The sequence below is a fragment of the Colius striatus genome, chromosome Z (assembly GCF_028858725.1).
Source record: "Colius striatus isolate bColStr4 chromosome Z, bColStr4.1.hap1, whole genome shotgun sequence".
Lineage (NCBI taxonomy): Eukaryota > Metazoa > Chordata > Aves > Coliiformes > Coliidae > Colius > Colius striatus.
The window spans coordinates 16282895-16310855 of NC_084790.1; the positions used below are offsets into that span (position 1 = coordinate 16282895).

The 27961-nt window shown below is 41.0% G+C and overlaps 1 protein-coding gene across 6 annotated transcripts in view; it reads left to right on the forward strand.

Moving 5' to 3' along the window:
* Window positions 1-27961, forward strand: part of PALM2AKAP2 (PALM2 and AKAP2 fusion) — a 264450-nt gene that overhangs the window by 141062 nt on the left and 95427 nt on the right. The window contains exon 7 of one of the 6 annotated variants that reach the window (XM_062017385.1): window positions 13696-13778. In XM_062017385.1, coding sequence (XP_061873369.1) covers window positions 13696-13778 — 83 coding nt within the window. The other 5 variants (XM_062017392.1, XM_062017391.1, XM_062017388.1 and 2 more) reach the window with 5 other exon arrangements.

Genomic DNA, 27961 nt, shown 5'->3' on the forward strand with positions numbered 1-27961 from the left:
CCACAGATCTCATAGTCATGTTTTATGCTAGCAGAAATTCTGACTTGTGTACAAGCGTGTGTGTGTTCACATATGTGCAGACAACTTCCTCCTCTCCTGACACAAATGCTGGCTTGAGTTTATGAAAAAAGATATTTTGTATTAACTCTAAACAGTGTGTCCTTTTCTCAGTATTTGCCTTTGGGTGTTTAAAATACATTGAATCTCAAGCTCACTGAGATAGGTGTCACTTTTTTTTCTTGTTGTCACTATATCACAACTGTTGTAGAATATGGCAAGTATAGGGCAAAGGTGGAAAAGTTCTCACATCTCATGTCAAAAAGTTGGCCTAATTCCCTACATCTTACAAAGTCTGGTAAACTTTCTGCTGTGTAGTACTACTCTCTCTGGAAGCAGCAGCCAGAGTCCTGACTCCACTGAAATCAATGGGACTCTTGTTTCTGATTTCTTGGGACCAGGACACACAATCAATCTGTGTGTGTAAATCTGTGCAGGCCTGGATACTAAAAAAAATTTACATGGAAGGATGTACTACTTTACATAAGCCATAAATTTAAATCAATTTACTAGTATTACAAACACCTGTTTTCTATGAAGGCAGGTTAAATTTAAAGAAAAGTCTATTCTGCTGCCATAAATTCCTGAATAGTCTGTAAAGATTCCCAATGTAAAAAGCATTTATAATTCTATGAATACAGTTAGTGTAGTGTATCCCTTCCCCTAGTAAAGGGATATGAGAGTTCAGTCTGGACATTTAATTTTTATGAAAAGTATATTTAAAAGAGATTTTCTAGCACAGCCATGAGGGATAGCCTACTAAAAGTATGCAAAAAACTTTACTTGGTATTTGTTTACTTCTTAAAACTCATCCTATATAGACTTTAGCCTGTGAGATTCATTGACCCACCTTCAAGATTTTGAAGCGGTATCTGTGCATGCCCAGCTTTAACAGCAGACTCAAATTCAAAGTTTCTGAAACTACAAATTGTCCAAACAGAAGTAAGGATGACATTTTGATTAGTTCTTATTATCAGCAAAGCTGTGTGGTTTAGTTGTTCTTCTTTTAGAGTTCCTCTTTTTTTATTTGCATTTGAATCAAAACTATAAAATGCTGTGAATAAATGTATCAGTAGGATAGAGATCAACATAGTCTGGGCTGCAACGTAAAAGTTAATGTCTTATGATGGTTCTGTGGAATAGGAGACAGAGTACTTCAAAATACACTTCAAGTCATCCCTGAATATTTGCACTAAAATAATCCATGTTCTAAAGTTTTTCTTTGGATCAGAAGGAATATGAAGTGGATTCAATTGCTATGGTCCTACAATATAGTTTACTCGTTAAAAGCTCCTAAGAAAGCAATGAAATAGTTCCATTTCTCCTCCCTGAAAGACCTAAGGAATGGTGGCACAAATATAATGGTAGCAGATACCCATCTCCATAGCCAGGCACACTAGGGCACCCTGCCTGGGTCCCAGTGGGATTAGCACTTGAAATTCTATTGTCTCTGACTGAGGCTGGTTTTGGTGTATTTCTGATGAAAACAAACAGATCATCTAGGTGAACCTGCTTCTGCAGAGGGGTTTGACTAGATGATCTCTAAAGGTTCCTTCTAACCCCTGCCATTCTATGATTCTATGCAGCTACACCACATAAAAGCCACCTTTGTGATGTTTAAGGTTCCCTAAAACACTCTTGTGCACTTTTAATTTCCTTGACCTGGTGCATGTCTGCAGCACTGTTAATAACATTTTCACTTATTCCCAGACATTGACATATATGAGCACTTTCCATTCTTCCATGTAGTGAAATTTCACAGCATCCTGTTAAGGTAGAGAAGTACTATTATTTTTATAAGAAAAATGAGGAGCTGAGGCAGATAGAAATGAAGAGGCTGCCTATGATGGCAGCCTAGCCAATTCCTCAGAAACAATCACTTTCTGATGATGATTTGATGTTTCACAGTTATCACTCTAGGTGGACTTGCTTTAACAGGAGGGTCGGACTAGATGATCTCTAGAGGTCCCTTCCAGCCCCTAACATTCTATGATTCTGTGATAACATATGCATGTTTCATCTGAACAGAGCATAAGTCATGAACAGAAAAGCTACCAGGCAGGTAACTCCACTTCTCAGCTGCAGAGAATACCACTAAAAACCCATACACACATAGGGTACTGCTCTGCCCAGGGTGGGGACAATTATAGATCCAAAACCTCCAATTTGTACAGTTATATCCCATCAGCTAACTGCTGCCCACTGTTCTGCCTAGCAGAGCAATGACCTAGCAACCATCATGAGGAAAGCATCTGCTGCCCCATAAGTGTGCATCATTGGCATAGTGAGCTGCTTAGGTACGTTGGCAAGTGCTTTTTCTTCTATTTTATAGACCAAGCTGTTTTGCTGTGTGTGCTTACATAGAGCCAAAGAAATATTATCTTTATGGCTGTCTGTACTGTTGCACTGATACAGGGTGAGAGGGAAATGCCGTGGCATTACACAGTACAAACATGACTGTTTGCGTTAAAGCAGTGTATTTTACTACTTCCTTGTACAAGTAGCACTCTGACAGTATTTTTGGAGGGCAGAAGAAAACCCACAAGAATGTAAATACGTGTTCATTTCTCTCTTTCTTTTCTTTTTCATTTTTTTTAAACATTCTGGTAACGCAGTCTCAACTAATGCACAGTTTTTCACTGAGGATTAGTTGAGATTGATTTTCAGTAAGAGTACCTTAACAGAGGCAAGCAGGGCAACCAATAAGCTGCAAACCACAGTAGCCAGAGATGCCACTACATGACAGCAAATGTAAAGTAATATCCCATTTCACCGGGATAAGGTCTACCTTCTCATTTTATAGCCAAAACAAATTACAAATTACAAACTAGGAGCCATCTGGCAAACACTGATCCATTGAAAAGGAAAAGGTGAGCAGCCCCTCAGAGGAAAACATCCACCATAGATTAAGAGACCACAACAGAGGGAAAAGCAGAAATGGTGAAATGCTAGTTTCCAGTCCTCATGCTCCAAATGAGTATACTTCCCTGTGTAATTCTAAGGAGAAGTGGGTACCCAGTAACAGTTCTTGTAGAAACATAAAAATCACAGATCTAGCTTAGATTCAGGGGACAAGAATTCATAGTTCCATTCCATTTAGGTTGCACTGAACATGCCTCTTCTTGTGTCTCCATCTGTTTATTGCCATTATATCTACACAAAGCCTTAGGCCAGGCACTGTCTCTCAACTGTATTTGCATTATGCAGGAAACATCTCTGCACTGAAAATGTCATATGAACATCCCTGTTTAAGAAAAAAATTACCTGAATTCAACTATTAACCTCTCTCTGTTAAACACATGAAAGGAAATTCAGCCCTGTTACAAACATGTGAACTTCATGGTACAAACATTGACTTCAATGGCCATTCAGCTTAACTAAATCAAAGCTGAATTAGGCCTTGAGTCTCAAACTGTCTTGTTTGTTTCTGCCATCTGTCTTTCTTTGTTAACCTAATTCTTTATTAAATAGTGTCCACAGTGAATGTGAATCTATTCAGATTATTTTTTCTCTGCAATAAACATTGCTAGAGGCTAAAATTCCTGAAAGTTATGACTACTTTGACTGACTCTGCTTCTGGATACTATGTGAGGTTCTTTTAAGGTGGCCTGAATTTAAGATTGTCAATGTTTAAATTCCTGAGCATTCAATCCCTTTGCAGACGTATCTTAGATATCCAAAAATACTAAGCCATTTAGCAAATGATAACTTGTAACAATACACAGATTCATTGTCCATCCTCCTCAGAGGTTTCTGAACTGGTAGTGCTAAACATGTTCACACACAATGTAGATGATGATGGTGTTACACAGGGGAAAAAAAAGAAAAAGGAACCCAAAAAACAAACTAGACCATAAACAGACAGATATACATCTCTATGTTAACAAACCAGTGGACAGTAGATCCAGACATTGTATTAAAGTGAGAAGGCAGAGATGTGTTTGATGACATCCTTAATCTAGTGTACAGGGGAAGATCAGGAGATACAGGAAGTACTGAGAAAGATCAGGAGATCCAGGCAGAGTGCAGGGGTTCTCAGTATATGAAGTCTTTTACTGCTGCTGTCAAAGACCATTGGCTCTGATCCAGTGGGGCATTTCTTGTGTTTTTAGAAACTATGTTTTTATAAGCTGGGATAAGAGCCTCTGCTTTTCTCAGAAACAGAATGTGGAAAATTCAACCAACCTATATACACAGTCAAAATAAATTGAGCATAGAAATTCATTTAAACTCAGGGTGAAGTATTCACAAACTGAGAGCTGCTGGGGATCAAGTCATTTGATTGACATTTAAAGAAAAAGAAAAAACACAAAAGCACTAAAAAACACCTCACGTCTATTCATTATGTCTCCACAATTTCATGTTCCAGGAACACTTAAAATGAAAGCACAGTGGTTCTTTCAAAAAGAGGCTTTCTAACACATTTCTAATTTCTAGAAATTTCAGAAGAAATGTAGCTTGTTAGTTTTCAACAGGAAAGGTTTGAAAGTGCATTCTGTCATTTGGGGACTTACTTTTAAACCTTTTGAAATTTCCTGATCTTTGCTTGTTTTCAGGGCTGGAATCTCTCTACAGGGCAGGCTATCTGTTTAAAATGTTACAGTTTAAAATCTTATAAAAGTAAGTAATAACTCTAGCACAGAAGCAGTAAGTAATAGAGTTATAGGTAGTGTGAAAGTTAAATGAAGCCTTGAAATAATTTTATGCTTCCTTAATGCTCTATTCCACCGGTGTTATGGGCTTATTGTCAAGCTGAGAGCTATGAAAAACATTCATTGGTATCCTGGTACAGGCCCTATTTTGCTCTTTCTCAACGGGGTAGCTAATTCTCTTAAGAGGACACTTCACTGAATAAACACTCCTCACTGTTCATGCTAAGGAGGAGTGGAAGGAATCAAAGATATGGGAAAGACAAAGGGAGATGCACTTACACTACTAAATCATGAGGCTTCAAAAACTTGAATGCAAGCATAGCTGCCACAGCCAAAGAGTCAGCCATCACTGTTCTTTGATACACTGTGGAATGCAAGTGGTTAAAGACATTCATTGCCTCATGAATGTTGTTAATTTCAAATTAAGACAATGCACATCAAAGGACAGATAAACCATTGAAAGAGAGGAAGTAGAATCCAGCTGATAATTTCCAGAAGTCTGTAGAGTCAACCAGCATTTTCTTACTGACTTTGGATCAGGCCGTAGCTGTTTGTTCAACCCTTGAAGAGCCACGAGAAGCATACTACAGACACAAGATCTAGAGCTTTTGCATTACACCAGCAGGGCATGCTTTAAGGAGCACATGTTTTGACTGTGAAGGACTGAGGGAGGACAAAGTCAGGATCCTGTCCCTTGGGGACACATGACTAGCCTGTGTTAACCTAGGAGACGCAGAAAGCAAGCATGTCTCATCATGTTTATTAATGTGTAAATTTAGTGGGGGTCTCAGGCAACATTTGGGTTTTATGCATTAAGAATTTAATAATGCTTAATTTAATTAAGCATTTAATTTATGCTTTTATGCATAAGAATTTAAAGATACACAAGTCTCCAAAGTGTAGGACAGGCTGGAAAGTTATATCCAGTTAGTCCATTTGTGCAGCAGGACTCAAAAAAGTAGTACCTTGTTATACTTCTCTTAATACCTTAAGTATTGCCTGGAAAGTGACTGATGTGGCATTATTTGTCATGGTACATCAATTTGTGATCTTTCCTTAAATATTAAACCTTTTAGGTGCAAAATACAGCCTGTTATCATGACTCCAAAATCTTTTTTTTTTTTTCTTTTTAGTTTGGTTTTTGCTCTCAAAGCACTGGATCTCTTCCTGTATTAGAGACTCAAGCAATCCTTTATTGAACACAGCTCCAAAGCACACAGCTTGGATAAGAAATCTCATTGGCAAGTCATGCCTCTTTTGAATGTTGTGGCTAGGACATGAAACGTTTCTCTACTTATTTTAATTCTCGGGAGGTGATACGTGAATAACTGAGGAGGATATACCATATCTGGATATTATGTTTGCCTGTCAGATTGCTTTTTTTGGGAAAGCAAACAGTACTTTGCAAGCAAACACTATAATTTTCCCTTAATTATATGTCATTTTCTAAGATCACCAACTTTATCCACAGAGGCCAGGGCGTTACGCATCTTCTCTAATTTAACACTAACTTACTCTATAAGTACTCCCTCTGAAATGACTGAAACTGATTACCATGCAGCACAGCTAAATTTAGGTGAAGACAGGTGTCTTCATCCTTAAACATCTAGATCACAGAATGACAGAATGGTTGAGGTTGGAAGGGGCCTCTAGACATCATTCAGTCCAATCTCCTGCTAAAGCAGGTTCACCTTGATCAGGTCACACAGGAATGCATCCAGGTGGGTTTGGATACCTCCAAAGAAGGAGACTCCACAGTCAATCTGGGCAGCCTGTGCCAGGGGTCCCTCAACCTCACAGGAAAGAAATATTTCCTCATTCAAGTGTAACTTCCTGTGCTCCAGCTTGTGCTCTTTACTCTTTGTCCTGTCACTGAGTGCTACAGAAGAAGGACTGGCCCTATCCTCTTTGACACCTGCCCTTTAGATAAGCTAAAAAGATCTCTCTGATATCCTTTTATTAAGTCAGATTAAAGCAGTAATTTTAATTTGACTGTACAACTTCTTAACCCTCTCCAGTGCTCTGGATCTCTTCTTGCAGATCTACTCCCAACTTGAGGTGAACCAAATATGTGATCTGAAAGGGGTTTCCCTGCTGAACTGCATGGCTTTCCAGCAGTATCATGGCTAATGCCACCTTAACCAGTTCACCTGCACCTTTTAACTCTCATGCACCTGCCTAGGGAAAAGCAATATTTACAGCAGTTTAAAGGCTTTGCACTAACATGTCTGTCTAGTACAAAGGCAGGGTTGAGGTGAGTTCTTTCAGGCCTGGCATATTACTCTTGACCTCAACAGAAGTCAGTGGTGAGGCATTAATTAATAACATCTTCTGTCAAGCAAAACGGGAGTTTTAGCTTTGCAATAAAGTGTTCATACAAATTTGTCTGATAGAAAAATTGTACATTTCCTCAAGACAACTGACAGTACAATCTTAAAAGTATGCAAAACTGTCACCTCTGAAGGAGACCACGAGGTCTGTGAAAATTGACAGTGATAGGTCTTCTTATTGCACTCTATTCAGCTGCACTCTATTACCTGCAGCTGAATGTCAACAGGCTATCATTGTCCCTCCTCCTCTGCAGTAATGCAATCTGACACATGCAAGGATTTACCCTGTGGCGCCAGATTCACCACAGGGAAGAGCAGAAAAGCATAATGGAAGGGTCATCTAAAGACATAGTTTGCTGGAAAAAAATGAGATTACTTTCTTCCCATCACCACCAGGTACAAAAGAATAGCCATTTACTTCAGCAGCAGTATCCACTAACAGGGAATGTCCTTCCTGCTGCTAAAACTCACCGAAGAGGAAATTAGGTTTAAGTGGATATGTAGCAACTTCTGACTGTTGGAGATGCATCTATGGCATCTTCTGCATATGCACGTAACATTCCCAACCATTGGTAGGTACAGCTGCAGGTTTAACTCCAGGTAACAGAAGGGGTCGTATAAATATGCCTCATTTGCCTCAGTGTGGGCAAGATTAATATGATGAGGAGAGGACATAAACTGTCCCACTTTGGAGTTAAGGACACTGAACACAGCTCTTGCAGTCCTCTCTGTTGGCTAGGAAAGGAAGGTTAGAAGCTCATCTTCATGGTATTTACATGAATGCTTCTCTTGGGGCAAGAAACCCTGAGGGAGATGCAGTGTAATTTGTCTCCCTCAATGCATTATAGAGAAGTGCTTTCAGAACTGTTCGTGTAGCTGATGGCTTTTCTTTCTCATAGTAGAGAATGGTTATTGGTAGTAGACAATCTTTGTGCTCCCTTCTGCTTTCTTTCTAGCTTAAGATGTCATGATTAAAAAGAAGTTGCATGAGTCACTTGTGTTTGGTTCCCTTCTTTATATTATTCAAGGAATTCTTTGCTATTTTTAAACTGTTGTGCCAGGCAATGAATTTGTTATTTGGATGCAATGCTGTCACATACAGGAACTAACTGTAGGCAGAGTTCAGAGGCTATCTGCTCTTTTAATGATCGAACATTGCACTTCTTAGCTGGTATTTCCAAATCTGAGAACGTACTCCAAGCCAAATTATTACAAGAGAAACAAAATTCACAGTTTTCCCTTCCCCATGCCTCCCAATTCATATCAGAGTTCTATCTTATTTCATGCAGACCTTTTTTTTTCCCCTCCAAAAACTTCATTATTTCTCAATTTCATCATAAGCTGTTCACTGTGAACAAGATTGCTGAGACTGGGAGCAATTTTCTAAGCAATATTGCAATCTCATTCCCTTATAATAGCTTTAACCTTAGGGCTGGTCTATACTTAAGGTTTCATTGCAAAACATATGTATATTGTGGTTCTGAGGGCTTTTTGGCTTATTCATAGCAGAAATGGTGATGTCCATAGTACACTGGCAGCCATTTTATGCTACCAGAACTATTTAAAGAGTTTTGCCTACAGACTTAAATCTGCAAGAAAATGCATGCACAATCTGAACTAACAATAGTTCATCACTGCTGGCCACTAGAAAATATGTTGGTAGATCAAATGCTAAAACAAATAAAGGCCAAAGTTTCAGATTGGTGCTATAGGACTTTGTAGTGAATGGCTGAAGATACAGCTATTCTTCCAAGCTTCCATCACTTCCCACACAACTGAAGCATGCAAAAGTCAGAGTATCATTATCCTGGGCTAGTTCAGTTCACTTGTGAATGCCTGACTGAGCTGCTGAAAGCTAACTCATCTCAGTGATGGAGACCTACAACCCATTAACCCTCTGTAACCACCAATGCAAGTCTCTTTAGATCTGTCCCAGAATTGTTCCAGACTATATCTGCAATTGAAACATTCATCTGAATTGTGGAGACTGAGCCTTCAACACCTCTTCTTAGTACAGACACAACACAGTGCTTCTGGCATGGTCACAACCCAACCACCATCCTCTCAGGAATGACACTAGCCAAGGCTCCTTTTTTATGGGGCATCAGTAGATGTGACTTCCCTCCTACTTGCCTTAGTAGGGAGATTTTTACCTTTTTCCTGTTTAAATCCAAAACACATCATTGTGTAAAAAGCAAATTGGCAAGAGAATTGTGCCATTAGCTTTAAAACCTGTGCATCCACTCCAGTGAATAACACTGCTGTCAGATGCAGAACAGGTTAAATGAGCTGGCACTCTTAAGACAATTACTATCAGAGAAACATTTACATCACAAGAGAAGTATCACCTACAGCACTCTCTGTAATAATTTTTCTATGACTGAAGATTCTATGGAAACTGAATTATTCTCTTAACTCTTAGAGGTGAGCCCACAAAGCATGGTTAAAGGGTAAGAAAGTTTCCTTACTGTTGTTCCAACATATAGCAAGGGTGCAATCCTTAAACATGATATATATTAAAGATAGATGGGTGCAAAAAACAGATGAGTGTTTTTCTTCATCACTGAAGTTATGCCTTTGTCTTCATGCTGATACGTGACCTCTCTCAATCTGAACTCCATGAAGCCAACAAACCATTTAGTGGTTCAATAAACAAATGCCAACACTCTTGCTGAAAAGTCTTCTTTTCCTAGGCTGTATCTATTTCTTACTCTCTCTCTCCTTCTTTGAGGTATTTATTTTCCTGAATGACCTTTTATTATTCACAGGAATAATTGGTGGCAAACTCTAGTCTGTAGTTTAACATGGCATCTGTCTGCTAGCTCAGCTAGGCATGGCCAAGACGGCAATACAAGGACATAGTTTAGCTTTTGTTTTTAATAACAAGCCATATGTAGCTGAAAGAAGGCAGACTGAGAAACTGACAGTGTCCCTGTGCTTCAAGTCAAGTGAAAATAGTTGCTCTAATAAATTGTCTACTTGTTCAAGACAACATGGGCCAGTGTATTGATGATCCAGAATTTATGTAGTTGTAGCCAGCCTGTTTCCTCCCAATCTGAACAGGGCAGGACACACTGGTGAACAACAGATCGGCTGGTAGATCTCTGAGAGGGCAGCATCTTCCAGCACGCAGAGAGGGTCAAGCTGGGAGCAGTAACACGTCCTTTTGGCACACATGTGCAACCTGCCTTGTCTCTAAAAGGGACTAAAAGCACTCCCACAAATAACTTGACTCAGTGGAAGAGGATAATAAATCTTAAACTGCTCCAGCTGCCATGCAAGCAATCATTTCTCTATGCCCTAACCTTTCATGGCAGGTAGAAATGTGTATAATGTGAGAAATGAAGAAGGCTTGATTTACTGTGATTTGATCACTGCAAGAGTTTTTCTGGTGAATACCTCTAAGTGCTTTATCTAGCATTTGCTCTGAGGAGAAAAATCTTTGCTCTAAAGGTGTTCTCTGATTCAGCTCTTGTGCTGCAACCTTCCCTCTTATTGCACAAGTTTCTTTTGCAAGAGGATGTAGGCTGCCAAGCTTCAGGTGGATACAATCTACCCCCGTGTAAACAGCTGTATGGTGCACGGCTCAGAGTTGTTTTCCAACAGTGTAACAACACAGGAATGGAGTCTATATGCTGAAAACACAGAGCACTCTGTTGCTAAAACAAATAACAAAATTAAGACCCTAGGTCTGTGATTTCCACTTAATTTTTGCACTTGTGAAGGATTTTCTAAGAGAGTTGTGGGCTCTTGTAGAAAGGTCACATACTTCAGTAGCTGCATTGCTCCTTACAAGTTTCCTTTCTTTTTCCACATCCTATAAAAGTCGACCAGAAACCCAAAGGGCTTGACAGACTGAGATGGATGGAGCAAGAATCCTTGAGTGACTGCCTAAGTCACTCCTAACCAATGCAGAGATGCTTCCTCAATGGTCACAGTGCTGACCACAAAATGCTAAAGTCTCCCCTTTTTTGTTAGGAGCAATGAGTGGATGTGCACAGCAGTTTTCCAGATCCCTCATGAGTACCTCTATTTTTCATTCATATTCTGCACTTTCATTGCCTACTGCACCACCAGGAACTGCCCATCTGCCTCTTACATTTACATTTCATCCTTTCCGTCTTGACAACTTATGTTCCTTTCTCTCCTATCTGATTCTAGTGAGCTGAGAGCCTAAATTCCTTTTTACTATCTGCATCTTGATGTCTCTCCCAAGTCTGCATAGATATGTCTCTTAAGGAAAGAGACTCTTAGTTCAGCTTCATTACTGTTGCATTGTCCAGTCCTCTTTATTGTTCAACTCCTGTCATCCACCAAACCCCATTCAATGTTGAAATCAATAGCAAATAAAAGGAAACAAATAAGTCAGCACAGTGCTATAACAGAAGTGGAGCTGGCATGCGCAGAGATGGATGAAAAGCCACTGAGCCCTAATAGTGCTGATGGAACTGCCCTGCAGCTGTTCTGGTTGAGTTACTGCATCACTGCTGCACAGACAATGATGGATGTAAAGCTTTAGCTGTGCTAATGGCAGCATGAACTGGTACTGTGCAGCCTTTGCAGCATGTCCATGGATGTGAACATGCTTGGGTTTGGGTATTTTTAATCCAAGGGAGATTATGAAGTTGCCACGTCCTTTACGCAGATCAAGTCAGAAGTCCATATTGTGGCAAATACAGCCTGTCACCAAATGCAGAGTGTGGGAATTAAGTCTGCTGAGGCTTATAGTGTTTATAAGTTTGTAGGACTTGGGGAAAATCTATCCTTTTCTTTATGTGTTAATTTCTAGGCCTTGGACTTTCATGACTTCTTTTCTTGTGAAGTAAACACCTTACTGCTGTAATGCCCTCTTCTTCATCTTCCCTGTTTTTCCAGATCAATGAGGAATATCACTTACAAGTGAACAGCTTCAGACAATTACAAGGCCTATACAGAATGCTAGTTGTGTCACAGTTGTGAAATTAGGCAATCAACATCTCCATTTGACATCCTAGTCACCAGACTGCCCTTTCTTGGTGGGCATAGGCTGCATATACATCAGCAGTTTTGCAGAGAACAGTAATATGGATTTTAGTGAATTCATGCCCTTTTCCCTTAACCATGCTTGCAACTGATTCAGATATAGAGTGATTCCTGATATGTGATCAGACTGCTGAGTTGCAGGCAAAAGTCCTTTTGGAGAAAACTAAACCAGAAACTCTTCTGCAAGGTCACGTGGAATACTTTTCAAACCCTAGTGGAAACACAAATACTCAAATAAAATATTCTTCTCACACTGGTAACATTCAGTTCAGAGAATCAAACTAAATCTACTCCTGGGAATGTTTACAGTATAGTTTTAGAGATATCACCAACAGCTCCCATCTTCTGGTCCACTCCTACCTCATGGGCACTTGCTAATTCAAACAGAAGCATCCACACAAGGACAATGTGCTGAAGGTGTTTCAGTTCCAAATATATTGCAGAAAAAGATGCACAGGGACCTGAGTATGAAGGGATGCTTCAGTGAAATGCTAAAAGAAGGTACACAACTGTATTTTACATCTGCATTTGAATAGCAAGAGAGCATATAAATATCAATAGATGATCAGAAGTCCACTATGTTAAAATGCTCTAGAGACATAGCAAGGAAAGTCCTTTTAGCCTGAGAGTAGCATGAATAAAGCTACCAAAGTGAGCTGGGAAGAAAAAACAAATAAACAAACAAACCCTCAAAAACACAACAGCAGGAAAAAAAAGTTTCAGGACAGACTATGTTAGATGCCTTTTCTTGCAGCAGCACTCTAGGGGAACCCCAGCAGAAATGAATGCATAAGTGGGACCAATCCTGTGGTAAAGCCACGGGATTAGACTTTTAGCTTTGTGCACTTCTCCAGACTGCTGACAGCAAAAGAGAAAAAGCCACAAATTTGTTACTACTCACTTTTACTTGTTTAAACGCAGTCTTTAAACCTTGCTGGGAGCTACCTCTTGGCTCTGTGGACTACATGGATGCTGTAGATCAGCATGTAGGAAGAGCGGGGGTCAGCTCCAGGGAACTTGTGCTGGATAAAGTTTAAAGCACCTGTATGATTTTGGCACATAAGTTGCACTGACATTTTTTCATGTTCTTCCCCCAGGGCAAAACATGCCTATCTGAGGCTGCCAAAAATCGTGAAAATCCACCAGCCAGTATTGCTAGGAAGAAAGATGTAGAGGTGTAGTCAGTCCCTTCTTGTATCCATAGGCAGACTACAACTCAACTAGCACTGCTAGCATATGTGACTGTCCACTGGAGCAACAAATAAGCAGAGGGCATCTCTGATGCACAGAACGTTTTGCATAAGTAACCATAACACAGCAGTGGATACCCAAAGAGTAGTAGCTTGAAGAGACACAAGCAAGATTATAGAGGAGAGTAGCAGCAGGGAGGGCATGAATAACAGTCTTTGTATTGACCAAGGGCTTCAGAGCCACTTCAAGCTTTATTATTACATGAGCCAAATTTAAATATAGTAGGGTGCATCCAGCACTGTGGTAGCACAAGAACATCATTCAATGTATTGTCAGTGTGACTGTGTACACACAGTGCTACTGGAGATAAAATCTACAAAGCAAAACAACCTCTCAGCCATCCATATTCTCCCATGGGCAATGAAATGTCTTTGGTTTTGTAGGCGCAGGAGGATCGGATTTGGTATCGAGGGACCCGCTGGGATCATGCTCCTGTGAGAGTCTCAAAGCCAAAGAGGGTGCAGGGGTAAGTCTCCTCCCACTGCGTCCCTGCGGGAAGCACAGGGATCCGCGCTCTTCTCAGATGAAAGGCTCGATGGCACCCATCGATGGGCCACACCTTCAGCTGCAAGGAGGTTGTCACAGTGGAAGTATTTTGCACAGCTGACGTTGTTGGTGTAAACTGATTTGCTTGACTACTGCAAGGTCTCCTAGATACCTGAAAGTCCCATGTAACACTTGGTATTAGGAAGACCTTCAATAAAAGTACATCTCTTTGGAGGTCTCGTTAAATAATCCTGGCAGCTCACTGCAAGATGGTATCAAAACAATGCTCAGTTCTTTCTCACCATCAGTCAATACCCCTCCTCTCTTCCCTTACACCTTCTCTTCTACTCACGCCCCTCTGAGGTTACTGCTACCCCACCTCCTCTCATCTGCTGGAAACCTGTAGGCAAACAGCTCTCAGCATGAGGAGGGCAAGTGTCCAAGAAGTGTTGGCCTCACCCAGTAGCCTGATGCACTTGAGTGGCATGTGGAAACATGCTGTTTTACTGGAAAAGGTGTGATTGGGATATTCCTTTTTCTTTGTTGTTGGTGTGATTGCATGCAGCCACATGTGCTTAAAAGCAGCCAACAAATTTGTCAGTTGGACACTGGCAGTTGAAAAGGACCCAATAGGCAAGTGAATTTGTTCAGGGTCAAGACATTAATCTTCAGGGATGCTGATGCTTCTGAGCATGAAGCACATACATCCAGAGACAAAATCAGCCATGTTAAAAATGAAAGGCCCATCCAACAATTGTTCAATTATAAACTGGAATTTTACATAAAGTTGTAAACTTGGATATACGTAGCCCATATTAATGCCTAAATTTGCTTTATCTTTTACATTTCTTTAAGTTAAAATAGTAACCAAGGCTGTTAAACTGGTTGAGATGAAACTGATGATTTCTGCTATAAAAGCAGAGAAATTTTTTCTTAAATTACAGTTAGTTAAATTTAGACCAATAACTAGCCTTTCCTTTAGACAAACATTTAAAGATAAAAATTCAGCAAGTTCATATCTTCTTCTGGTCTATGAAGAAAAACTGGTATGAGCAGCTCAGATCAGCTGTCTTTAAGATCTCAAATGCCATGGTGAATAATCACCTAAATCAGCACACACAAAAGCTTTTTTTTTTTTCAATGAGGAAAATGTAAATGCAAAACATGTATTGAAAACCTTTTCTTAGATTTTTCTTATCATATTTATTAATTTAATTTACCCTGTAAAAAAAAACCTTAGTAATTTTCTCAAAATCCAGGTTTTACACAATTTTTATGTAAGCACTAATAGAATGACAGAAAGAGTTGGACAAATATTATGTTTTAAAAAACCACAAAACAAAACAGATGTGCAAGTAAATAACAAATATGACTCTGACTAAATGGAGTTAACTACTTAGAATGAACAAATTAGCACAGGAATTCATACTCTTAACTATAAAATACAACAGCCAAGTTTAGGGTTAAAACTATAAAAAGCAATGAATTGACACGTCCTTGGGGCACCTTTCTCTAGGCAAATAATTTACAACGCAGAGAATAAAAGTAATGTTCAAATTGATAGTGCAAAGCTGTCAAATGAAACTTTTATAACATGTTTAAATCAGATATTTAAACTGTTTTGAGTACAGCTAGAACATGGACTTGCACAGGCATTCCCAGGCATATTGTACTGGTTGCTATCAGTGCTCTGCTCAGTGTAGTATTGCTTTGTGGCAGCTCGTATATCACAAGCAGGACCTGTAGGACTGCTGGGAAACCTGTGAGCTAGCATTTAATCGGTTTCTAACTTTCTCTGGCTTAAGTTAAGTTCGTAATTAAGGGAACAGGGGGGGAAAAGGTTCAACAATTGTGGAATGCAATTTGTTTTAATAATATAGTACTTCCAATACTTGGGAGTGGAACACTATACAGAACAAAATCTGGCTTAGCATTGTTTTCCCCTTCGTTTTTTAAAAAAAGGTCTCTTTTTTTTAATAACAACCCCCCGCGGAAGGAGGAGGTTTAATGGCAGAACTTGGTGAGAGGGAGGCTGACTCAGTGCTGCCACAGACACAGCATGAGCAGAATCAGCAAAACGCTAGCACGGGAAAACAAAGTCCATGAGAGCATCCCTACCAGTATGGAAGAAAACTAATTTAGTCATAGCAAATGAAGCGCTGAAATTTTCTTTAACAATTTACTGAGAATTTGTGGAAGGGAGAAGCCTAGTGAGTATATGGAGCAGATGGATATAAACTCTTCTGAGCTTGCCTTTGCTGAGAGAGACAATCCCAAACCAATTGTCCTTTCTATCACTAAAAAGTTGAGTGGGTGGGTAAAGTTATTTTCAGATAAGAAACCGAGCAATTTGAGATCAACTCTGAAAAGAATCTATGCAAACCTAATTGCAGTATTTTTTATGAGACCAAGAGAAAGTAGATTCTCAATTAATAGAAATCAGGAAATAGAAATCTGCATATCTGTGTTATTTCCAATGCTCTACTTTCTTCAAGTGGATACCTTGACTATCGTAAAGTTCCCTTTAACAAATTATTAACAAACTTTAGCAAACTATTAACAAGAAGCAACAAGATAACCCTAAGTCCAGACTGTGCTCTTGACTTGTCAATGGTACTTGCATAAGTTTCAATAAAGCACAGAAAACTATTATGTCCTAATAACTAATGACATTCACAACCAGTGAAGACAGGATATAGATCAGCAAACAAATGTCACACTTGATCGTACTTGTGAAGCAAAGTAATACTCTCCCTTACAAGAAAGGAAAAATATGGTCCTGCCAAAGAACCAGTCCATGGAACGTGCTCAGAACTAGTCAAGCTGGACCTATTGCTGAACAAGCCAAAGCTTAAGAATGGTCTTGGATTTTTTAATGTTTCTTCAGTCTTTTCTAAACCGCAAAATGCTGCATCTTCATTGTTGCGTTTAAAACACATCCTGTTATGCCTGCAGCTCTTTTTGGAGTGTAGGTTCAGAATACCGTGTACTCTATCACTAAGCCTTTCTTGCAGCTTTTGCTCATAAAGAAGAATGTGTATGTGTGTGGGAGTTACATAAACTGCAGCTGTTTTTCTTTATTTTCCCACCATCATTTCTGCTGACTGGTAACGAGGAAGAAGATGTACATATACACCATTTGGCTTCTCTGCAGCTCTGCTGTACATGAGGTTGGAAGATTATCTTGGTGAACAACTCCTAATGTCAACAAAACTTTTATGAACATAAAAGGATCAGCAGTAGGCTGAAAGAATTTGTCTCGCTCTGAAAAGGATGGTGCTATTTTGATGGAATATTTCATCAGAGATACAGAATTCCAATTTGCTCTTTCATTGGTTTTATGAAAGATTATATCACCAAAGAAACCAAATGAGTCCATGAATCCTGGAAAGATCTATTACTTTCACTAGGCAGCTGCTTAAAAAAAAACCAACAAAAAATATCCAAATAGATCCAGGATACAACCTCTTCCCCTCATCCTCCCCCTTGCCACGCTGACATACGTGCACTGTGGCTGAAAAATTTACTGATAACTCAAAATGACAAAGGCTTTGATATTTTCATCACTCTGGAGTAGTTCAAAAGGGAGATGCTCCTTCTACACAGTGCATGTATCTGAATTTTGTGAGCCTACACAGCAAAAAATCCATGGTCACTTTTCAAAGCCTCTATGGGCTTACATCCCCTCCTCCCTGACCTGTCAGGCAGTTTAGGACATATCTTGCTGCTACACGAGCAAGGAGTGCTGCTGAAATTCATTATGCAGTACAAATCCAAGGCAAGGTACAAGCTAGCTTCAAAGAGTAAAATAGTTTATTTTCTGCCACTGACACTTTCCTTGCTTGGTTCCTGCCAGCCCTCATCACTGGTTTCCCAGGTCACACACTCCATCCCTGGCCCTGGGCATAGCTCACCTTGTGCTGAAGTCAGCAGAGCTGGTCTGGGGAACATATAGAGGGATTTATCTTGATTACTGAACTGCATGTCACAGCAAACAGCTAAGAGTTCATTTCCAATTACAGTCTCTGCTAATTGTGCTCAAATGTGTCTTCATAATAGTCAGGGAAGCCAGAGGATCACCAGTCACTCAAATCGATCAAAGACATTATATTTGACCATTGTAATTTTATTTCTGTGACTCTGCGTGGAAACTGCCAAAGCAGAGTTACAAGACTGTCAGGCTATGGTGCCTGTGTGAAACATGCCCATCTACCTTCATATCCAAACAAGATTGCCTACTCCAACAGTATGTGAGTTAGGTATTAAAATACACAGCAGTATCATAGTGCAGAGCTGGATTTCCATACAGAATACAGGGTATTTTTAATTAGCAGACCTATAATCAGTTTCATTTTGCCTGATATCACTTCTGATGAACAGAAAATGAAGCAAAGACCTCAGCTTATTGCAGGGATAGCCAGTCCTTCAGGCTAGCCACAGGTTTAGTCATTGGTCCTGTTACCTTTCTAATTCAAGAAAGGGATATGCCTTTAGGAAATTGTGATATCGTTGCTTGAAGGAAAAAGAACATCAATGTTCTTTGTCCTGAGATAATGGATTTCTTCTTTGAATATTATCCACCAGTCTCTGACTTTCTGGTGACTATCAGGTAGGCTTTGTTTCCTTATTTAATTGTTTCTAGTATTGCCATCCACCTTACAGCAAATAACACATCCCAGTTGGAGATATTTAACATCATTGTAATTGAACTGGAAGGGACAAGCATCCAGCCTTGAGTATAGGGAAAGATTGGTAAAATGTGTGGAGAAGGCAGCTTAACTGCTGAAGGTTTGTACTTCAATGAGCAAAACTCAGATAAAAACGTATCAGCAATTTGCAGGACTGTTTGTTAAGGCTGTATCAACATAAAGATGGGAAGGTTAGCAGCATGGCAAGAGGGTCTTACTGTTCTCTTATGTAGTGGGGATTTCAGTCCCTGAAGGCTTATAGCATTCCCCATGTGGGAATAAAAGCAATGACAGAAGGATTTATCTTCTCCATAATTGTCGGAACCCTCCAGGAAAACATAGCATGACAAAATGTGCCTTTCTGCATTTAGATTATGCTTGCAACTGGAGTAAGCATTGTGTTGGCTTTCAAATATAGAGGATTTAAGAATACTGACTCATTTTGGAGGCTCTTATTTGTTAGCTGGAAAAGTTAGAAACATTTAAATACAAACTGGTAAAATTTAAATTGTATTATTTTTAACAGTTTTGTGCAATATTATTTGTCATCTTTTGACTCCGTTCTTTCTTTCCTGGTATAAAAAGTTTTGTGTAACATCCTTGTCTGCCATCACACTTTCTTGCACCAGATTCTGCCAGTTTCCTAGCTCTTTAAAATCCACCTGTCTCTCGACATATTCATCACAATGGTCTTTTTTGCTGAGACAGCAATCTCTTCCAATCCAGGCTCCTTTCCCAGTTAATACTTTTTACAAAATCCATGCAGGTGTTTAAAAAAAACAGCGTATTTTGTTTGCTGCTTTCATGCTCGCTACCACTGGATCTCTTTACAAGATCTATGCATACTTTTTGGAAGCTTCTGATCAGCTTCCCTTCATATTTTGTCTCTGGTGCAAGTCCCAGGTTTCAATCTGTTTTTGTTTCTGCTAATTGTTCTTCTCATTTGCTGACACTTTTACTTCAGCCAAGTCTCTTGTGTCTCCCACAGTTGCTTATCTCCTTTGTCTGATTCTTTTTCCTGCAGTGACTCTGGCCTCAGTTTTTCTTGCAGGGCCAAATTTCTCTGCACCTCCACACTCATTATTGTTTACATCTTGATAATATCTATGAGCCAGATTAGAAATCATTGTATTAAACAAGATAAACTTAACTAAAGGAAAGCCTGTCTCTAGTAGAGGTCTCACCAAACACTTTGTATTCGTCTAAGAGCCACAGCATAAAAAAATTTCTAGCTCTCTCTTCCATTGGAGTTTTGATGATTAAAGGCAACAAACTACTTCTGTGTTATCTTTGTTTGCACAAGTGGAATTTGTAGCTACATTTCTAACTCAGTTCTCAACAAATACTGAGAAGTTGATTACTCAGTGGAACATATTTTGGGCATTTATATACAGATATTTAAACATTTCTGGAGAGTATATTTTTGTGAATGAGCTACACAATTTTAAAACTCTAGGGGACTTTAACTATAGAGCCTAATGTATTTAAGCTGATGCAGGACAACTCTGTTTTATTTTCTGTAGACAACTTTATTCTTTGTCTTGTCACTTTTATTGTTCTACTAGTAGTTAATAAAACCCTGCATCTGTTCCTCAGGAAGGACTTAATCCAAAGTTTATTGAATGCATTGGAAGAGCCTTCATTGGGCTTTGGTTCGAGCTCTTTAGTTCACAAACAAATGCTCTTTGTGAGAATATGCTATTCAAGTATTGTAAAGAAGAGTTACAGAGGTTCCCTATTTCTAAAATAATTGTTGCTCTTTAAATCTTTTTTGTTATGCCTGTTTAGTTGGAGGAACAACATGCAACCATACGTAGTTGTCGAAGTGCTGTAGTCTGTGATTATCTTGCCCCAGCAGTTGATATAAATGTTAAATATGTGACTCTGTGGTAACAAGTAGTGTTATATTTATATGGTTCTCCCTATACATGCAGTAATTCAGAAATTTTTGGAGATATGCTTCCTGCCCTTGAGGATGTTCAGGCTCAATCACGCAAGCTGGACACAGGCAAACTATCTTTCAGGGCTGCCTTATGTGGAAGATATTGATGAAGCACACTTGAAAGAGGGATTTGTAGAATAAAAGAGCGATACTACTGAATGGGATTTTTTCCTATGCTTAAGAAAAGGAAAGATTGAAAGGAGACACAAAGCCCCCAGTAGGTGAAAGAAATAGGGGCTATTGTGGAAGAAGGTACAAAGACACTCAGATTAAGGCAGGAGTAATCAAAGCAGAAACATGAGCTCAAGTAAGACTGTAAAGAGCTTTAAGTGAAACCTTACAGCTCCAGATTTGCAATGAAGGAGGGAGAGCGATGATTCAGTCATGCAGCAGTATCCCCACAAGCTGCAATAAAAAAAATGTATTTCTTCCTTACAACATCACAGATACTAAATACTTCTTTGGGTTTCTTATGAAAGGGAACTAATGGTTCCCATGAACCAAAGTGAACACAACACCAGTGAAACTTGGCTGCTTTTGCAACTGCAGAACAGAGTAACTTCTTCATGTAGGCATAGTTACTACTGGATATTACTCTTGTGGCAGAATTGCTTGCAGTAAAATACACTACACTGTGTGGCAAGTGCTGGCAGGGCTACGTATGTAGTTTGTAAGCTGATGATGACTAAAACAGTTTACGGAGCCTGTACTAAAACATCACTCACTCAAGGAGTCACATTTAAGTCAATGAGATTACTCATGTATCTAGTTGCTGATAGAGATCTTGCCAAGCTATTCTGCTAGATAATAGATGTGTGCAAATGAGCCTGTTAGTCAGCTGAATAACTTTAGAAAATAATTTTCAAGTTCATACTACAGTAGTATTTGAACTCCCTAAGAACAGCTGAGGTCTCGTTATGTCCTGCAAACATCCACTAACTGGCAGTCTCTGTTCTAAAATTCACCAACTCATGTAGACAAATAAGGGAAAGTGGATTGCCTTAGGTCACATCACAGGTCATCAGCAACACCAGGAAGAAAACACTAATCTCCAGTCAGTTCCATAGTGACAGCTCTCTCCCTCTGTAATACTCAACATTTCATCCCTGTACTGAAAATGAAGCACTTATAAATGTGACCTCCAAACTTCCCACAGCTCTTCTGCTGACTGATGGATCTCTGCATTCATTTGTTTTACAAATGCACTGAGAATACACAGAAGTATCGTTTTCATTTTACATGCATTACTGCAGGCCAGTGCATTCCTTCATCCAGCTCATCTGCACGCTATTCTGCAGTCAGAGAAATAACCAGAAGCACAAGGAAAGGAAAATTAATCTAATTACAAAATTTCTGACAGTCAATCTAAGCAACTTAAAAATCTGCATCCCCAGCAAAACTAATTTTTCATACTCACTGAAATTCAGTGTGGAAGCAATCAGATCAGGTACTACATTTCAGAATTGCATTTCATTTTATAGATGTCATAAAAGTGCCTGGCATATCCAGCATCATTATCACAGCATTTTCCTTCCTTTCTTTGTTTTGCACTGCTCTCAGCGTCTTTAGGAGTTCATAGAGAACAAGAATAGAGAACTGTAAAACAGCAGCCTGAAAAAATTTCTTCCTAATAGGAAGGAGATATTCCCTTTGAATTATTCTCCATTTGAAGGTTTGCTGAATAACAACAAAAAAATTTGCCCACTGAAACTAGGCTCCAATATATTGACAAAGTCCCAAATCAAAGACTCTGAGTAACTCCTCTGTCACGTGGATAAAGCAGGAATAGTAGATACAGATATGGCTGCACTTTCTTCACTCTCTGTTTCTCTCTCATCTCTTCCAAACATCTTTATCTTTCATTTCCTTCCTTTATCTCCCCATCCTGAGCTGTCCCATGTCTTTTCTTCCTGCTAACTCCAGGCACTCTTTGTTGGCAATGGCTCTGTCCTCTTTCTGCCCACGGAAGAGGACATATTTGTAGAGAGGCAGATCGTAAACTAGGTCAGCTTATGTGGCAGAGAAAACAAACCAACAAACAAGAGTAGAAATTAGAGCCTTTTCGTATAATAACAAGATCTCACATAAGCATGTGGCCCAGTTGTCAGAGGCATTGAGTGCGGTTCCCACTAACTTCAGTGGCACTAGTCCTCTTGTCCACAGGCTAAGCATACAGAAAGACATCCTCTGTTTCACAGACCCCTACAAGTAGAAGTTCAAATCACAGTTTCTTGAGTTTTCCCAATGACATCACACTAATCTCAGGGCCTGTTTTTATATTTTTTTCCTACATGTTCAGCACAGCCTTGGGATATTCACTGGTCAGTCATTGGAGGAGGAATTAGGTAATTTCACAGATGCATATCTCTTTTCAGTTTACAGGGCATATAAAGCAGGCCTGACACTGAATGACAGGCTAGGAACTGCCATTTGAATGTTAGAAATAACTACTTTTCTTGACAAATATTTGGTTAATGCAGCTGATCTTTATACTCTTCCTACTATCAGAGTTTTTAGGACACTACCAACTAATCTTGCAGTTTATTTTTTAGATAAAGGTATTTTACCTTCCCAGTGGAAATACACTCAAACAAAGATTATGTCCTAGAATCACAGAATCACAGAATGGTAGGGGTTGGAAAGGCACCTGTAAAGATCATCAGTCCAACCCCACTGCTCAAGCAGGTCCACCTAGATCAGGTCACACAGGAACGTGTCCAGTTGGGTTTTGAAAACCTCCAGAAAAGGAGACTCCACACTCTTCCTGGGCAACCTGTGCCAGGGCTCTCTCACTCTCACAGTAAAAAAGTTTTTTCCTTAAGTGGACCATTTTGTATTCCAGCTTTTGTCCATTACCTCTTGTCCTGTCACTGGACACTACAGGAAAAAAAGGCTGCCCCATTCCCTTGACATGCACCTTTTAAATACTTTTAAGTATTCATGAGGTCTCCCCTCAGTCTCCTCTTCTCCAGGCTGAACAGCCACAGATCCCACAGCCTTTCATCATAAGGAAGATGTTCCAGTCCCCTGAATTACTTGGTGGCCCTGCACTGGACTTTCTCCAGAAGTTCCCTGTCCCTCTTGAGCTGAGGAGCCCAGAACTGGACACAAGACTCCAGATGAGGCCTCACCAGGGCAGAGGAGAAGGGGAGAAGAACCTCCCTTGACCTGCTGGCCACACTCAGTCCATCCCAGGATGCCATTGGCCTTCTTGGCCATAAGGGCACATTGCTGGCTCATGGTTAGTTTATTATCAACCAGGACTCCCAGGTCTCTCTCTGCAGAGCTGCTTCTTCCTCCTACTTGAAGCTCTCTGTGATACTGTAAAAATATCACAGAGCAAATGCATCCCTGTCATTGAATGGTATCAATGTTGTTTGTGATACTTGTTTATCTACTGGAAAAAAATCTGTGCTGCTGCTGCCCAGTACAATCCTGTATGAGACTGCTAAGCAGGAGAGGAGAGGACAATTGTTGGAACAAAAAGGCAGAGGGATGGAAACCCAGGAAGAAGAGCTCTAAAGTTCCTCCTTCGGCAGTGTAACATGTTTGGTTACTGTGAATACCACAGATTGTTCTCTACAGTGCAGTATTGCCTACCTCCTAAACTTGAGGCCTTCAAAAAGCACGGTACTTGGATTATGCTTATTTAAATTATTTTTCTAGTACCTGGATGGGACCTTTCTGCAGTTGTTCTGAAGTTCTGAAGTTATGATAACTGGCTTACTCTGTTTCTAGCAGCTGAGGTTTCTGAAAACCCAAAAGCCGTTGTCAAACATGTGAAACATCCAAAGGGATGCAACCCCATGCTCCTCTTCCTTTCTCTCTCCTCCATAGCCCCACACTGCTGTTTGGATGGCCTCTCTCTATCTGTGGGAATACAGACACTTGCTTCAAACAGGTGTCAGAGGTGCAGCTTTCCTTAGCTCCCTGCCCACCCCCTGCAAATAGGCTGAACAGAGCTGTACTGTGCTTCCAGCACATGTTTTGCACAGCTGCACCATATCCTAGAAGTGTAGGAATCCTGTCTTTGGGCAGGTAACCAAATTGCACATGTTCCTTGGAACATTCCTAGTTGGTACAATGGAAACAGTTCTGCTCAGAGCTGGTGACCCTTTCCCCTTCCCATGCTGTATGCTACTGGAAAGTTAAAAAATGTGCATTAAAAAAGGCATCCCTTGATCCAGAGAATTTACAGCAAAGAATGAAAGTGAGAAAACAGATGGCTGCAGATACAGAGAATGGCAAACAGTTCCCTGGTCCAAAGACCTTGGTGTGGTTTTGTCTGTACTATACATTGTGTGCTTTCAGACATATCATTTGCAAAAAGGGTCATGGCCACATATAGTTAATTACTAAGACAGCTTCTTGCTTACCTTAGTAGCACCAGCTTACAGACCTGCAGTTACGTGTTCATGCATCTATTTCCTTTTTTCCATTAGCTTTTATTATAAGGTTTTTTCATTATCATGGCATTCAGGAAGCAATGCGCCTGTGTGTGTGCATCTGTGTCCTTGAGTTCTCACCAAAGGATGCAGCAGCTGAATTAGCAAAAGCAGTATGTAACCTCTCATTTAAAACATTGGCACCTGAAGAGTGTATACTGGCAAATGTGACACTAAACTTAAATACAGACTGTACTGAGCAAATACAGAGATACTAATTGGGTTAGAGCTAAAGGACACCTGGATTAATGCAATCTATCTGAGAGGAGTCAACATTGCGTCTGAAAAGTCCCGCCTTAAGGAGGTCTTTGAATGGGTCAACAAAAATCTGGATAAGGGGGATCTAATTTTCAAACTAGATTGGGTTTCTAACAGGCTCTAGATAAAGGCTTTTAAGGACACTAAGTGGTGGTAGCAAGAAGAGAGAAACCGCTGTTATAACTCAGTAACTGCCTAGAAGATAAAATGTAAAGTGCAGGAATAAATGACTGGTTCTCAGAATGGAGGGAGGTGCTGCATGGTGTGATGGTCTGCAAGGGTCAATGTTGGGACATGTGCTGTTCAAGTGTACTCTGGGGAATACACTGGCAGTGGAGTGAAATAGCAAAGTTCATCAGTGGTATTAATTTATTTGGGTCCGTAATAAGAAGAAAAACTGTGAAGAATTACATAAAGACACAATGAGGCTGATGGGGCAATATAAGCAATTCAGTGTAGGTAACTGTGAAATGACACACATGGAAAAAGTCACGTTAAATGGTGGGCCCTGAGATGGTTGTTGCATGAGTACAATCTCAGGGTTTAAAACAGACAATGCCACAGCAACATAAGCCTCTGTGCTTGGAAATTCTTCATAAAATATTAATTGTTAAGAGAAAAACATCATTATTCCAGGTTATGAATCCATGTTTTGCCCAGATCTTAAAGATCATGTATTTATTTGTCTCAAATAGGATCTAGTAGATCAGGATTATGTTTGATAGGACACCACATATGATAAGAGGCAGAGAATTGTCTACAGACAAAGGCCTCCATGAGTAGTCTACAACTCTTCAGCCAGGAGAAGAAATGTTGTAAAGGGATTACAGTGGAGTCTGCAAATCCATGAGCAGTGCAAGAGTGTTAGAAGCTGTTCATCTCCAGAACAGGAGCTGAGGGGACAACTGAGTTTGTATTGAAACCAAAAATAAAAGGCAGAGGTTCTTCACGAGACAGGTGGCAGACCAATGGAAATACCTGCTAGAGCTTACTGTAAATTGTGCAAATGCTTTTGGGTGCAACGGAACATTGAAGAAGCCGGTGGAAGTCTCCTCCACTGCTTTTTTTTAACAAGGCAAACCACACGAATAAACAGAAAAAGAAAATAACGACAACAACAAAAAAACCCAAACACCCAAACAAACACACCCCCAACCCACAAAAAAATCCCCAAACAAACAAAAAAAAAAACCCCAACCAACCAACTCGCAGCAAAACCACCCGAAACTCCACAGAGCAGGAAACCCCCGGAGCTGCCCACTTTGCCCATCCCCCGGGGGCGGGCCGCGAGGCCGCCGGGACCGCGCTGCTTCCCCGCTCCCGGGGCTCGGTTCGGTCGCGCATCGGTAACAGGAGAGCGCTCGCAGCCGGACGGGTAACCCGAGCGCGGCGGGATAGAGACAGATGCGGGGGGGGGAAGGGGGATGCGCGGAGGCTCCGCGCCGGGCGCATGGCCCCGCGGGCCGGGCCGGGCCGGGCCGAGGCGGGGCGCGGCGCGGCGAGGCGGGCGGCATTGCCCCCCTCTTCCTGGCGTCGGCGAAGGGGGCGGGCGAGGAGGGAGGAGGAAGAGGAGGAGGAAGGGGGACTCGAAGTGCCGGGGCTGCGTGCCGCAGGAGCGGGCGCGTTGTGGAGAGGTACCTCCGCGCGCGGCTCCGTGCTTTCGTCCATCCGTCCCGACGTCGGCCCGTCCGTGAGTGAGCACGGCTGCGGGTACGGAGGGAGGGGAGAGGGTGAGTTGTCTGGCCCTCGACTGCGGGCCGTTGTGGAGGGTACTAAAGGTGGAAATGCCCTGGAGTGGAGAGAGCAAATGTCTGGGGGCGAGAGAGGTAAAGAGAGGTCGAATATAGCGCCACGGAGGAACAGAGGAAAGGCAAGCAAGGAGGATGGAAGTGCGGGTAGGAGTAGGCGAGGAAGGGAAGGGAGAACGAAAATGCGAGGAGAGGAAGAGGTAAGGAAGGAAGGAGAGGACGATGCTGGGGGCGGAGGGTTGGGGGGGAATGTCCTTATTCTTTCCCACTCGGCTCTCCACGGCGGCGGGAAGCCCCTCGCGTGCACATTCCCCTCGAGCGGGGGTGCCGGGGGACGCGAACCGACGGGGGGCGTGGAGCCGAGTACGGAAAGCCGGCTCTGTGCACGCATCCCCCCCGATGTCGGCAGGTGGAGGAACAGCTCTTCCCCCACCACCCTGTCCTACTCCTCGATTGTGGTTTGGGGGCCCAGGGCGTCTTTGTAGCTCGCTCTGAGGGTCGGCCGCCGTGCGCGGGAGCCGGGCCGGGCTGGGGGGAAGCGGGAAGGGTGAGAGCCGGGTTGACAGTATGGAGGGGGTTTGGTAAGATCCCGAGAAACCTGTGACGTAATTATTTTTTAATCAGCATGTTTTTTCATCGTCATCTCAATTTTTCCTGGACTCTTTGAGTCGAAAATCTCCTGTATCTTTGTTCCAAGTCGTTCTAATTTTAGATCCCAGAGTAAGAGTGAAGCATAAGTTTTAAATATTTTATTTCTTCTGATTTGGCTTCTGCTTAGCACCACTGCAGCGTAAAGCTTTCAGACATTGGCGTCTCTTCCTAAGAAGTTATTGATGGGCAGGCAGGCAGCCACTGTGGATATCAGTGTTCCTGATAACATTCATCATCAGCCATAAAGAGCAATCATCATACTGAAGTTTGTTTTTTATCTGAAGATGAATCACCTATTAGCACCCAGATGATGTACAATAAGAACCAGCCTAGTGTTAGAAGAGGGAGAGAAGATCCTCCGCTTGTGATTTTACCAATGAAATAAGCCTGTTGTTTTATTTTGAGCTGTGATTAACAGTTCAACGTTGTAA